The sequence below is a fragment of the Brienomyrus brachyistius genome, chromosome 14, assembly GCF_023856365.1.
Source record: "Brienomyrus brachyistius isolate T26 chromosome 14, BBRACH_0.4, whole genome shotgun sequence".
Classification (NCBI taxonomy): Eukaryota; Metazoa; Chordata; class Actinopteri; order Osteoglossiformes; family Mormyridae; genus Brienomyrus; species Brienomyrus brachyistius.
In genome coordinates, this window is record NC_064546.1 from 7,373,697 (window position 1) to 7,386,964 (window position 13,268).

General features: G+C 46.8%; 1 protein-coding gene across 10 annotated transcripts in view; it reads left to right on the plus strand.

The window, feature by feature from the left end:
* heatr5a (HEAT repeat containing 5a) overlaps positions 1-13,268 on the plus strand; it is a 114,798-nt gene that overhangs the window by 18,143 nt on the left and 83,387 nt on the right. For all 10 annotated transcript variants that reach the window (XR_007382313.1, XM_048974913.1, XM_048974905.1 and 7 more), the window contains exon 7: positions 9,256-9,427. Coding sequence is in view for 9 of the 10 variants with exons in the window: in XM_048974913.1 (XP_048830870.1) it covers positions 9,256-9,427 (172 nt within the window). In the remaining variant the exon portion in view is untranslated. The remainder of the gene's footprint in view (positions 1-9,255; positions 9,428-13,268) is intronic.

Below are 13,268 nucleotides of genomic sequence, written 5' to 3' on the forward strand. Positions count from 1 at the left end.
ATGAGAACCCTTGGTGCCAGGATGCAGTTACTGGTAAATATCAACAAATGACTGTTCCGGCTGCTGATAGGCGAGCAAGTGATCACGGGTCCTGTTAAGGATAACCCTATCAAAGACCTTACCCAGCACTGAAAGCAGTGTTATCCCCCTGTAGCTGCCACAGGCCAGGCGATCACCCATCTCTTACTAGATAGGGACTACAAGTCCCATTTTCCAGTCACTTGGGATGACACCTGACTCCCAAATGGAAGCAAAGATTGCCCGCAGTGCCAGAAGGACAGCCTTACCACCAGTCTGAAGAAGTTCATCCCGGATACCACAGATCCCTGCAGCCTTCTCTACCCCCAGCTGATTCACCTCAGTGAGATTGGGTGGTTCACAACTGATTAGAGGATCAGCCTCGAGGATCATGGACCCAGAGATGTCGAACTTCATAGCCGGAGGATCAGCTTTAAACAACGGCTCAAATTAGCTGGCCCAGTGGTTCAAAACTGCAGTGTCATCTATAAGAACTGTTCTATCATCTGCCCTGACAGCAAGTCTCCGAGGAACAGATTCAGAAGTACGTAATTCGATACCTCTGTAAGCAGGACATGGGTCAGTAGAGCACAGATGATGTCACCTGCTCACAGATTCATCTAACAAACACCACCTTATCTGCCCTCAGAGCCCTTACAGTTATCCTCCTCAGTTCCTGGTACGGAATGGAGTACTCCAAGTTGTGTGCTGCAAATACTCTCAAAAAATATCCAGGCTACCCTGTGAGATGAAACACCACCTCCTAGGCAGCAACACAAACCTTCATGGTCTCATCACAAAAGGTTTCCCACATCACATTAGAGTCGGCAGTCGCACCAAAGTTTCCTCACACAAACTGCATGCAAACTCATCAGAAACAGCTTGATCTTTAAGTCTGGCCAAGTCCAGCCTCATTCTCCCAGTAGTTGATAGCCTACTGGATCTAAGCTGAATCTTCAGAGTAGCAACAACTAGGCTGTGGTCAGAATTCGCAAACTGGGCACTTCTGTAGACCCTGCAGTTCTGCAGGAGCCTCCAACATCTGTGTATCAATTACTTCATCCTCCAGAAACTGCCTGCATTTTTTCGTCACATGAGGCTGGACATTGTCATACACCAGGAGGAACACAGGACCCATCCCTGACCCATCACTAAACCGTTCATGCTGAACAATGTTACAGGCAGCATAGCATTCTTCATGTGTTCTTCAGGCCCTTTCAATTCTGTCACATGTGCTCAGGGTGAACCTACTCTCATCTGTGAAAAGCACAGGGTGCCAGTGGCAAACTTGCCAATTCTAGTATTCTGTGGCAAATGTCAATCGAGCTCCATAGTACCAGACAATGAGCACAGGGCCAACTAGAGGATTTTGGGCCTTCAGGCCACCCTCATGAAGTCTGTCTTTCACCAATTAATCAGAAATATTCACACCATGCTCATCCTGTTCCTCCTTTCACAAAGGAGCAGATACCGGTCCTGCTGATGGGTTAAGGACCTTTTATGGCCCTGTCCAGCTCTCCTTGAGTAACTGCCTATCTCCTGGAATCTCCTCCATGTCCTTGAGACTGTGTTGGGAGACGGAGCAAACCTTCTGGCAATAGCACGTATTGACGAACCATCTTGGACTACCTGTGCTACTGACCAGGGGCCTCATGTATAACGACGTGCGTAGAATTCACACTAAAACATGGCATACGGACAAAACTAGTAATGTGCATAAGCAAGAAAAAATCCAGATGCATAAAACTTTGCGTAAGCACAGATCGACGAACATTCCCTTTATAAATGTCAATGAGCGCGAAATTTTACGTACGTGAACGAGCCCACAGCCACCCCCCTGACCCGCCCATGATTATGCATATTTGCATATGTAAATCTGTATAAATACCCGCTTTGTTCTGTTTTTCTTAAACAACAATGGATAAACCACGTGGGAAAAATAAGTATTTTAGTGAGTTTGAAGTGGAGGTCATGTTAACAGAAATCGAGAAAAGAAAAGTGATATTATTTGGTAGTGGCAAATTTAATTATTATTTAAGTAGTGGCATCAGCACTAAAGTTGACGGAGCGGCAGAACGTGGTGGAGTCAGTTAAAAGTGTTTTTATCTATTCGCACGGTGGCCGAAATTAAAAAGAAGTGGTCGGACATTAAAGTCGACGTGACAAAACGAGTGGCCGCTCATCGTAAGAGTCTTAACAGCACCGCTGGCTGCACACATTCCCGTGCCTCGGAAACCGGGGGGCGACCGTCTGGCCGTGTACTGACTGAAGCTGTGCTGCAGTCACAAAATGCAATAGAACACGCTGTAAGAGATGTTGCCAATGAATTAAAAAATCTAAATGATATGATGTGTGATATTAACAACACATTAAAAGAATTAGTTAAAAAATAAATGCGGTGTTCGTTCTCTGAAGGTTCTTTTATAGCAATGTGAGTGCAGTCGATGGCTCCTATTACATTGGGAAAACCGGACATCGCTGCAAATTACACTTTAATGTTTGCCTGTTCGACCACAGTGTAAGAATTTTATATATCTTGGTGACAAGCGGATTATGCCGTCGCATACAGTAGGCATGGCGCGACTTGGTGTTGATTAAATCACGTGACTATGATCCCTGAATACGCGCTCTCTTCCAATTCTTCCATAAGCTACGTCTTCCAATAACGCAACATTTTTGTACGTACACACCGTTTATACATGAGGCCCCAGAACAGTATCCCAGAAGTCTAATTGAATTGATGTTGTACTTTGATTAAAACGTGTTCCTTTAATTTTTTTGAGCAGTGTATATGAAACTCTATAATAAAATGTATATAAATGAAATTAATCAAAATACTATTAGTGTGCTTCATGCACGTATTTGTGTCAATAATGAGCATCGTGCATCTGCATGTTTCTATAACATGCCCCTTACTGTTTAATAATGCTCCACTAACTTTAGACATGGTTTTTGTTGGTCAAAAGCGCAATGACTGATAGCAATGTGCCCAGCTATGCCTCATTTAAAAAACACCACTCTTACAAGCGGAAAGTGGGCGCAAAATCATTTACTAGTTTGACGATGTGTGCACATGGTGTGAAAATGAGCTATCTCTTGATACAAAACTAGCAAAACCGATTTGTACTGTGCTTTGCACAGGTACAAAATAGAGCCCAATGTTCCATTTCTCTTGGAGGTATCCTACAGAGCAGTTTACACTTCTGGATATGAAATCAAGAAAATGATGATTTCTGTTCACCTTGTGCACTATAGACTTTGCAAATATGGGCTGTTGTGACACGCAAATTCTCAGACGACAGAGCGATTATTGACTATTACCGGTGGTAATGAATGCGAATACAGGTTACTCTTCAGCGTATTTACAGAGTGGTACAGTGAAAGTGCCTCCGACATAATACAAAGAAGACCAAGGAGCTGGTGGTGGACTTTCGCAGGACTGAGCTGCCGTCAATAAGTCAAGTGAGCATCCAGAGGACAGAGATTGAGGCTGTCCAATCTATAGCTACCTAGGTGTTCATCTCAACAACAAGCTGGACTAGATGGACACCACAATTGTCTTGTACCATAAGGGCCAGAGTCAACTCTACCTATTGCGGAGAGTAAGGTCATTCAGCAAACAAGGACCATTTCTGAAGTTGTTCTATCTGTTCTTTCATACTGTGCTTTTATGTTATGACTCATTGGTGGCATCAGCCATCTTCTATGCAGTTGTATGCTGGGGCAGTAGCACAGCACCACTGGAAAGGAAGAGACTGAACAAACTGATCAGCAGGACTGGATCCATGCTGGGTGCTCTTTTAGCACCTTGGAGATGGCAAGTAAGAAGAGGATGAGATGCCAAATTCCAGGCCATCTTGGTCAACTCCTCCCACCCCCCGCATGAGTTTCCATGTACCCTAGGCAGCTACTTCCTTCAGCAACAGGCTGCTCCACCTGTGCCGTTCTACAGAGTGGCGCCGCAGATCTTTTGTCCCTACAACAGCATTCATTAGTGGACATACTCACATACACCTGAACTGTAGAGCATACCACATCCACCCTGCATCATTGCCATAATAATAATAATAATAATAATAATTAATTTTATAAGCTATGTGCCATGTTTACACTTTCTGACACTTTGTGCAGTACATTCCCAGGTCTTACTCCATAGCTGCCATTTGGTAGTTTGTATATAGTACATTGTTTATATATTTATGTCCTTTCACTGTGCATTCCTGTTGTGTGTATGGTCTGAGTCTGTCTATAACTGCTGGTGTAACACTGAAATTTCCCTGGAATTAATAAAGTTAATCTTGTCTTTTTTGTCTTATCTATCGGATATAGATGAGATTGGAACTTTTGTTGATTTTCAATTTGGACTTCCTGTTGTTTCTGCCTATGAACAACTCTGTGGTGTCTGTCAAGTGTTTCAACACCGTGAAATGTATTCGTGTGGGGTACAAATCAAGCAGGAATATGTTCTGTTTCTGAGTGTGGAAGCACAGGCATGTGCAGAATGAAGTGTGCTTCCAGGTGTGAACTGGGCACTGATACCATGGCTATGTCTGAATTAAAGAGCTGTGTATGAATTCATGGGCTGCATTCTTCGAAGGATGTAGACTACAAAGGGATAGCCTTTGTAGGCTGCTTTTTTTGAAGGCGAAATGAAAAGCTTTGTCAAATGGGACAAACTGGCCTTCATGAGCTGTTACCGCCCTTTCCATATGTGTGTGTGTGTGTAGGTATGTCTGTCTGACTATCCGTTCGTCCATGTGTTTGTGCCTGTCTGTGTGTATGTCAATGTGTTACTGACTGTTTGATGCACAGTTTATACTTGGTTTTAAAATGTCAAATTTCTTGGCCAGTCGGATCGCAAGTGGACAGCACTAAATATAGCCATAAACAACCACTATGACGTATTGTGATCCGATCATTCAAACCACTTGCGGAGGTGGTCTGGGATGCATTTGACCACATATCTTTTGCAGAGTAAACAATGATGCATTCTTATGCATCCCCAAAAAGGATGTCATAATAAAACACGGAAAGATCAGAGGACTTTTCCCAGATCATGTAATCATGTATATGGGTATCTGGCTATTTGGATTTTTCAAAACCACTGGAGATTGGATAAGCCAAACTGCATTAAATGATCCAAGATAATTGCATGCTTCCTTGGACAATGACTAGTCTATAGCTGTGTCTGAATTTAGGGGCTGCATCCTATGAAGGACGTGGTCTAGGAAGGTGTAGCCTTTATAGGCTGTGTCCTTTGAAGATCAAACAGAAACCTCTGTCAAATGGGTCAATCTGGTCTACACACAATTTCCTATTTGTGTCACCAGCTGTTCATGCCCTTACCTTTGAGTCACGAAGTGCCACTCCTTTTGCCTAGCCGGGACACACCTACTTTACCTCTGCGCAGTGAATCTTGGGATAAGTTGAAATAAGTTGGGATAAGTGAAGGATCCATCAGATTTCTAGACCACATTTGAAAGAGCCTTTGAAATGGTACAGCCTTGTCACGCTGCTTTGATTCTTTCGTTCTTGGAATTAAATTCCTGAAGGGTGCAGCCTCTGAATTTGGATACAGCATAGGCCTTCATCCTTCCAAAATTTCATCACAATCATCATGTGCTGTGCTGCTGCTTCGTCTGCATGAAGTATAAATCAGCTTTAAGACAACAAAGTGCTCTGTGGGCGCCAGATAAGTGGGCTGACCCTGTACTAAGACCCCAGGCTTAGCTCACAGCATTTTGTGTGTGTGTATCTGAAATGAGTGCCAAAATTCCTTGTTGATTTCTGGATGAGGCTTTAATATGCTGTATGTGAAATGGCCCATACTGTCACGGGACGGCTCGCGATCGCCTGGTGAGCGGGCAGAGAGGCGAGCGAGCGGAAGCAGGCACACAGGCAAGGTTCGGGAAAACAGGGTTTACTTGGAACAGGCACGGAAAAACACTGGGTTAGTACACAACAGGAACTTAAATACAGGAAACAAGGCAGCAGGAAACAAGACATGACTGGGCACAATCAGGGAATCACATGTGGGTAATTAGAGGGCGTGGCACACACGAGGAACGGACGGAGTGGGCGTCACAGAACCCCCCCCCCCCCAAAGGCGCGCTGCACCGGGCGCGCCCCGGAGGAGGCGACGGACGGGACGAGACCGGGGAAGCAAGACCGGAAAGAAAGACAAGAGCAAAAAAAAAAAATCAACAGGGAACAGGGAACAAGACAGACAGGCAAAACCGACAAAGGGGCAGGAGCCAAGACAGGACACCACAGAGGACAGGAAAGGCGAACAGACAGACCAGAAATGGGCATACGGAGGGAACAGGCAGGACAAAAGGACCAGGAGTGACGGGAGGGAACACCGGGAAACCAGGAGCGGAGCGGGGCAGAACAAAGGGACCGGGAACAGAGGACAGCGGGACAAAAACGGGAGGAGGAGCGAAGGGACGAGGGACGGAGAAAGGAGGAGAAAAGGAAGAAGGGACAGAGGCAGGGAAGAAGGGAGAGAAGGAGGGGGAATAGAGGGGAGCCCGAGGGAGACCCAGCGGGCGACGGGAGGCAGCCGGAGGGGCTGCAGGCGGCCGGGAGGCCGGAGCCAGAGGGGACCCCAGAGGGGCCGAGGAGACCGGGCAAGGGACCGAGGCAGGGGCCACCGGGGAAGGGGACGAGGAAGCAGGAGGGGCTCTCGGCGACGTTCCCAAGGAGGGGGGAGCCACCGCAGGCGGCGACGTCCGGGGAAGGGCCAGAGGTAGAGGCCCCGCAGGGGACTGAGGAGCCGCAGTCGGGGGACCCGCAGGAGCCCGACGAGACGCCGGACGAGGGACAGAGGCAGGGGGACGAGGCGTCGAAGGGGGACCGGCAGGCGACTGCCGACCCGGTGGGCCAGGACCCGCAGGTGCTGCGCGAGCCACAGCGCAGGCGAAGGAGGGCGAGCCAGGGGGCCGGGCGGAAGGGACCCCCGTCCTGCGTCTATGCCCTCTCCCCCTATGGGACACAGACACCAGGCCCCTTGGTCAGGGTCGGGCACATCGGGGCGAGGATGAAAAAGTCAGAAGTAGGGTCCCCGAGGGGTCCCACTCAAGCTCCTCCACCTCCTAAGAGGGAGGAGCTTCGGTGGAGTCCTCTGGGGCCACCTCGGGACCTTGGGTCGAAGGGGGTTCGGGAGCAGGAGTCTCAGGGGCCAAAGTCAGGGGAGACTCGGGGCGCACCACTGGGGCTGCATCAGGCGGAGGGAGCGCCTCTGGGGCTGCAGCAGGCGGAGGGAGCGCGACAGGGACACGGTCAGGGACAGGGATGCGGTCAGGGACAGGGACGCGGTCAGGGGTTGGAGCTGCAGGCTGTGGGGGCGCCGGCCCGGGAGCTGCAGGCTGCTGCAGTGGGGGCGCCTGCCCGGGAGCTGCAGGCTGCTGCAGTGGGGGCGCCTGCCCGGGAGCTGCAGGTTGCGCAGGCGGTGGCTGCGCAGGCGAAGGCGGCTGCGACGGCTGCGCAGGCGGCTGCGCAGGCGGTGTCTGCGCAGGCGAAGGTGGCTGTGCGGGCTGCACAGGCGGTAGCGGCGGCTGCACGGGTGCTGGGTCCGTGGGCGGTGGCGGCTGCACGGGTGCTGGATCCGTGGGCGGTGGCGGCTGCACAGGAGCTGGATCCGCGGGCAGGGACGGCTCCGACGGCGTAGTCGGGACCGGTGCTCTCCGGACAGGAGAAGCTGCCTGGGGAGGCAGCTTAGCAGAGCTGGGGGCCATCCGGGTGATCGGGGAGCTCTCCCGATCCTCCTCCGGGAGGGCCGCCGGGATGAGGGCACATGCCCTCAAGGCGATCGTCGGGGCGATCGTTGGTCCCCTCCTTCTCCTCCTCCGGCTCTTGGCAGCGACGGGAGGTGGAGCTACTTCCGCAGACGCGGACGTCGGAAGGACGGGTCCCCGCTCGCTGGGAGCGGCAGAGCGCTCGGTCCGGAGCTGAGCAATTTGACGGAGACCCTCGCGCAGCTCCTCGGCCAAGCGTGCGTCCAGGTCGAGGGCTAGCTCTTCGAGGGTCTCCGTACACTGGTGGACGAGGCTCCATGCGGAAAGATCCTCCTTGATCCCGGGTTGGGATCTCCAGTAAACCACTCGATCTCCGAGGCGGAAGTACTCCTCCTCGGAGATGTAAGCCGCTTTGTTTAGGTCTGTCATTCTGTCACAGGACGGCTCGCGATCGCCTGGTAAGTGGGCAGAGAGGCGAGCGAGCGGAAGCAGGCACACAGGCAAGGTTCGGGAAAACAGGGTTTACTTGGAACAGGCACGGAAAAACACTGGGTAACATCAATGACAGACACTGGATTAGTACACAACAGGAACTTAAATACAGGAAACAAGGCAGCAGGAAACAAGACATGACTGGGCACAATCAGGGAATCACACGTGGGTAATTAGAGGGCGTGGCACACACGAGGAATGGACAGAGCGGGCGTCACACATACTCAAATTTCTTTCATTTGTAAATAATGTTCTTATTGATTGTAGGTATTCCTGTCTTTTGGGAAATGTGAAGATTAGAGTTTGCACCCATCTAGTATAGTACACAATTGCCCATATTGAAAATTGTGTCCCCATTTTGAACCAAGTGGGATGTGAATCATGCAATTTATCTCCTATGTTTTGGACTGCACAATCCACTAATGACAACTTTGGGTTTTTTTTGCTGATGTTAAGTTTATAACAAGTTTGGTGTCTTTGCTGTATACAGATTTTACACACACACACACACACACACACACACACACACACACACACACACACACACACACACGCACTGTTCCTGTGGAGAAGAATAATCTTAGTAGCAGTAACATTTGATCTCAAAAGAAAATGACAGTGGGGTCTGCATGTGTCTATATGACATTACATTCAGTGCATTTGGGTAAAAGCAGATTTATTAGCTTTCACAGTTAAATTCATCCAGTAATTTTTCAAATTTTAGAAGTTGGTGAGAGTGGGAGGAATAGGTATTAGTTGGGCTGAGTGGTTGGTGGGCTGTCTGGGGAATACATTGTTGTCATTCTGACAGCACCCCTTTCTAGTTTATTTTTTTAAATCAATAATGTAAAACCTGAGAATAAAGGGACTATTATGTATTGTGTGCCATGTATTGTGGTACCAGATATTTAGACTTTTAGTAATGCAAATTCTAGAATACTTTGTCAGTATTTAGAGTTGCTTTGATTGCACTTCACTGTGTGATGCTTGGATTCTGATTGCCTCGCAGTGCCTGCTCGAGCTGCAGAGGGAGGCAGTGTTTTTGTGGACCTCGGAGCTGGAGAATATGGCCAACATATGCTTTCGGGCCTTTGAAGGCTCCAACTATGATGTGCGTGTGATAGTGTCCAAGCTGCTGGGAACCATCCTGGCTACGGCGCTCATGGCCAAGCAGGGCACAGGTAGGCTGCATCTTTTCAATCTGTCACTGGGTGGTGGGAGTAAGAGCAGGAGGTCTGCCAGACTGTCAAGCCAGAAGGTGCCCTAAGCCAGGCTGCTCAGCTTGTTTGACCCTTTACCATACAATGCACAGTTTGAGTTAACTGTTTTGAGATCTATCAAGATAAACATCTTGCATTGGATTGCATTGCATTGCATTACAGGATAAATGCAGGATAAATGAGTGCTGAGTAGTGCTGGGAAAATAAAATTTCTCCTTCTTTGAGTTTGCTGAAGAGCTTGTAAATATATAGTGTTAATCTCTGATCTTATTGACTGACCAATGACATTTTAGGCACCAAGGAATTTGACCAAATAATGGGTGTAAAGTGTAATACACTAAAACCACTTTACACTTGGTTATCAGCTTCTATGCAGTGTGAATCGGTTTGAATTTATAACACAATAAAATTGGGCCTCAAAGGCATTTTTACATTTTTAGACTTTAATCTGAGCCACGACAAGAGTAAAACATGAGATTGGGATTATTTTCTAAATTTCTGGATTACTCGATTTCTGAATCCCAGATCATGTTAGACACAGAAAAGTACGTTTTTATGTTGTATTTATTTTGTCACATTGATACAGTTGTTTTTCTAATTATAGTATGGGGCCTCTAATTTGTAAATTTCAGCTTTTAGAGTAGAAATAGTATATCTGTCAAATACACTTCAGTTTGACTGTGTGACTTTTTTTTCTCCTCTAATTAGTTCTGTAGGTTGTACAGGCACTCCTCTACTTGCGAGTGAGATACATTCTGAATGGCCGTTCGTAACTTGAAATATTTGTAAGTTATTATTCAATATCATTTAAGGGTATACAGAAGTACAAAGAAGTAAGATGCTGGGAGTACGCAAGCTATGCCGCTGCGTGGCGGGAGTAGCAGCCGGAAGTGATACTAGGCGGAATTGGCATGCAGAAAAAAAACTTATGTTGCGGACAGCCAACGGGAGCCCAATGAACTTAGTCTTCTTTGTTCGTATGTCTGAAAGTTCATAAGTTGAACGTTCGTAAGTAGAGGAGCGTCTGTATTTTATTTAAATTATGATGGATTTTCATCCTGTTACTGTTATTGTGGTGTTATCCCGGGTAGTTAGAATGGATGACCTGCAGTTTTCTACTTAGAGGTAGGTCTAGTTCTGCCTGCATGACTGTTACATTTCTGGGTGTTTTTAAAAATGGGCCTTGTGCTTCGGTAGCAGTTTGCAAACGTTTATTGAAGCACTTCTCATATAATGAGGAGTTGTACCAGTGTCAGCTGTTGATATATAAAATGGGAATGGTTTGTTTCTCTGTGCAGTTAGGTAAGAAATTAGGTCAATTTGTGTTCTATATTTTAAAAGCAGAAGAAAGGAATGAAAAAACAAATAATAAAATCAACTCAAAAAATACAGTGACATATAACCATTAGGTGTTTTTGTACAGTTTATATGTGTAGACTGTTGAGACCCAATACTGTATTTTACCCTTAATGGTGGGCATGTGTTGTGTGTCAACTTGTGGCATTTCTGTATTTATGTGTGTTGGGGGAGATCAAAGCGGTGCTTTTTTTTGAGAAAGTGTGAGTGTAGTTCTATATCAGCATCTGTTATATTAATTTTGCATTAAGGATTTTAGTTGAAGATCCATCCATCCATTTTCCAAACCGCTTATCCTATTGGGTCGCGGGGGGCCTGGAGCCTATCCCGGGAGCAATGGGCAAGAGGCAGGGAACAACCCAGGATGGGGGGCCAGCCCGTCACAGGGCACACTCACACACCATTCACTCACACGTGCGCTCCAAGTCCTGGGTTCAAGTCTCCGCCTGGGTCACATGTGTGTGGAGTTTGCATGTTCTCCTCATGTCGTCGTGGGGTTTCTTCCGGGTACTCCGGTTTCCCCCCAAAGTCCAAAAACATGCTGAGGCTAATTGGAGTTGCTAAATTGCTCGTAGGTGTGCATGTGTGAGTGAATGGTGTGTGAGTGTGCCCTGCGATGGGCTTTGCTGATTAACAACTTACAATTAACAAGCACAGAACTAGGAAAGAGGGACAATCCACAGAGCAGCTGCAATGAAAAGGTTATTTTTTTAACAAAACTGAAAAATTAACAACAAACAAACTAAAATAATGACAACGTAAACACAACTAGGGGTCAGAGCAGACTAAGGGACAGGACTAGGAAACAAGCACCTGCTAACAAGCTACAATGACAGACCAAAGAGTGGAATGAGGGCAGGCACTGAAATCTACATAGATAACAAGGCTAACAAGGGGCAGGTGTGTACTACGAAGCGGGGTTACTGGCTTATCGGGGTAACTTGTTGGATTTAAGGTAGTCTGGGCAAAATGTAAGTGAACGAATATGAAGTTCATTTAAACTGTGGTACCACAAGTTACCCCGATCAGCCAGTAACCCCATTTCGTAGTACAGGCCACAGGTATGAGCAGGGTAAACCTTAAACAGGGACACAAAACAGACATAGAAGAACAGGACAAATACTAAGGGTAAAATAAAACCAATATCCATTAAACAGCCAACCTCAAACCATGAACGGGGGGGACTCAGCCCATAAGCCACATGCTCAACCTATTGAGCCATGTGATGGCCCAGGGAGCAGCAAAACACACCCTGGACTGAGGGGCTTCAAGATAGAGAGGGGGAAGCAGGATGGTCATTGACACCTGCTGGCCAAAAGGGTACAAGACACATAAGACAGGATTTTACAGGCACCGAAATGGTGATTTCAGTTGAGGAAAAAAATCTAGCAACAACAAATCAGGATAAAAATGTGTCTGTGTCTGTCTGTCTGTGTTTTCTGAGTGTCTGTCCATTTGTATGTCTGTTCCATGTGTCTGTGTCTGTTTGCATGTGTGTCTGTCTTTCTTGTGCCCTGTTTATACTTGGTTTTAAAATGCTTCTTGGGCAGTCAGATCAGCCCAAACAGTCCTAAATACAAGTGTAAACAGCGACCAAGGGTGATCCAATCGCTCAGACCACTTGCAGAGGTGGGCTGGGATACATTTGACCATATATCTTTTGTAGTGTAAATGATAATGCATCCTGATGCATCCCCGACAAGGATGTAAGTGGTGGTTGTTTTGGTGACAATGTGCCAATACTTGAAAAAGTGGAGAGGAGCACTGATGTGTGTGATAGGAATGCAAATGAAAGCAGATGCCTAATTTCCATTTGGGCAGAAGACTAAGTCCAAACAGAACTGGATGACTTCTATCGTAATCAGGCAGTTTTCTGTGTATGCGAACGTGTAAACTACCTCTCACTTCTTTTGGCAAGGTAATTGATCAGTAAGGTAATGTGCTCAGTGACGAGCCACTTATGCTGTATTAATTATGAAATGGCAGAAATCTAAGACATTCTATTTAAAGATATAAAGTTCAATCATTCAGTAACATTTATCTTATCACTGAATTATTGGACTTTTATTACTTTTAAAACTGCTGTTCAACAGTCACTGGTCACCCACTTAATTTTGTTATATTTCGAGCTTGCGTACATAAGTTACATTATTTATTGCTTAAAACAAAGTCAATAAAATACAAATATGCAATGAATATAAACATTTCTGAAACGCTAAGGTCATGCTACAAAATCTTTTATCCTACCATTACAGAGCTTTGATGATAATCCATACATCCATCTATCCATTATCTTCCGCTGAATCCGAGGTCGGGTCATGGGGACAGCAGTCTCAGCAGGGAAACCCAGACTTCCCTCTCCCCGGCAACTTCATCTAGCTCCTCCGGGGGAATTCCGAGGCGTTCCCAGGCTAGCCGAGAGACATAGTCCTTCCAGCGTGTCCTG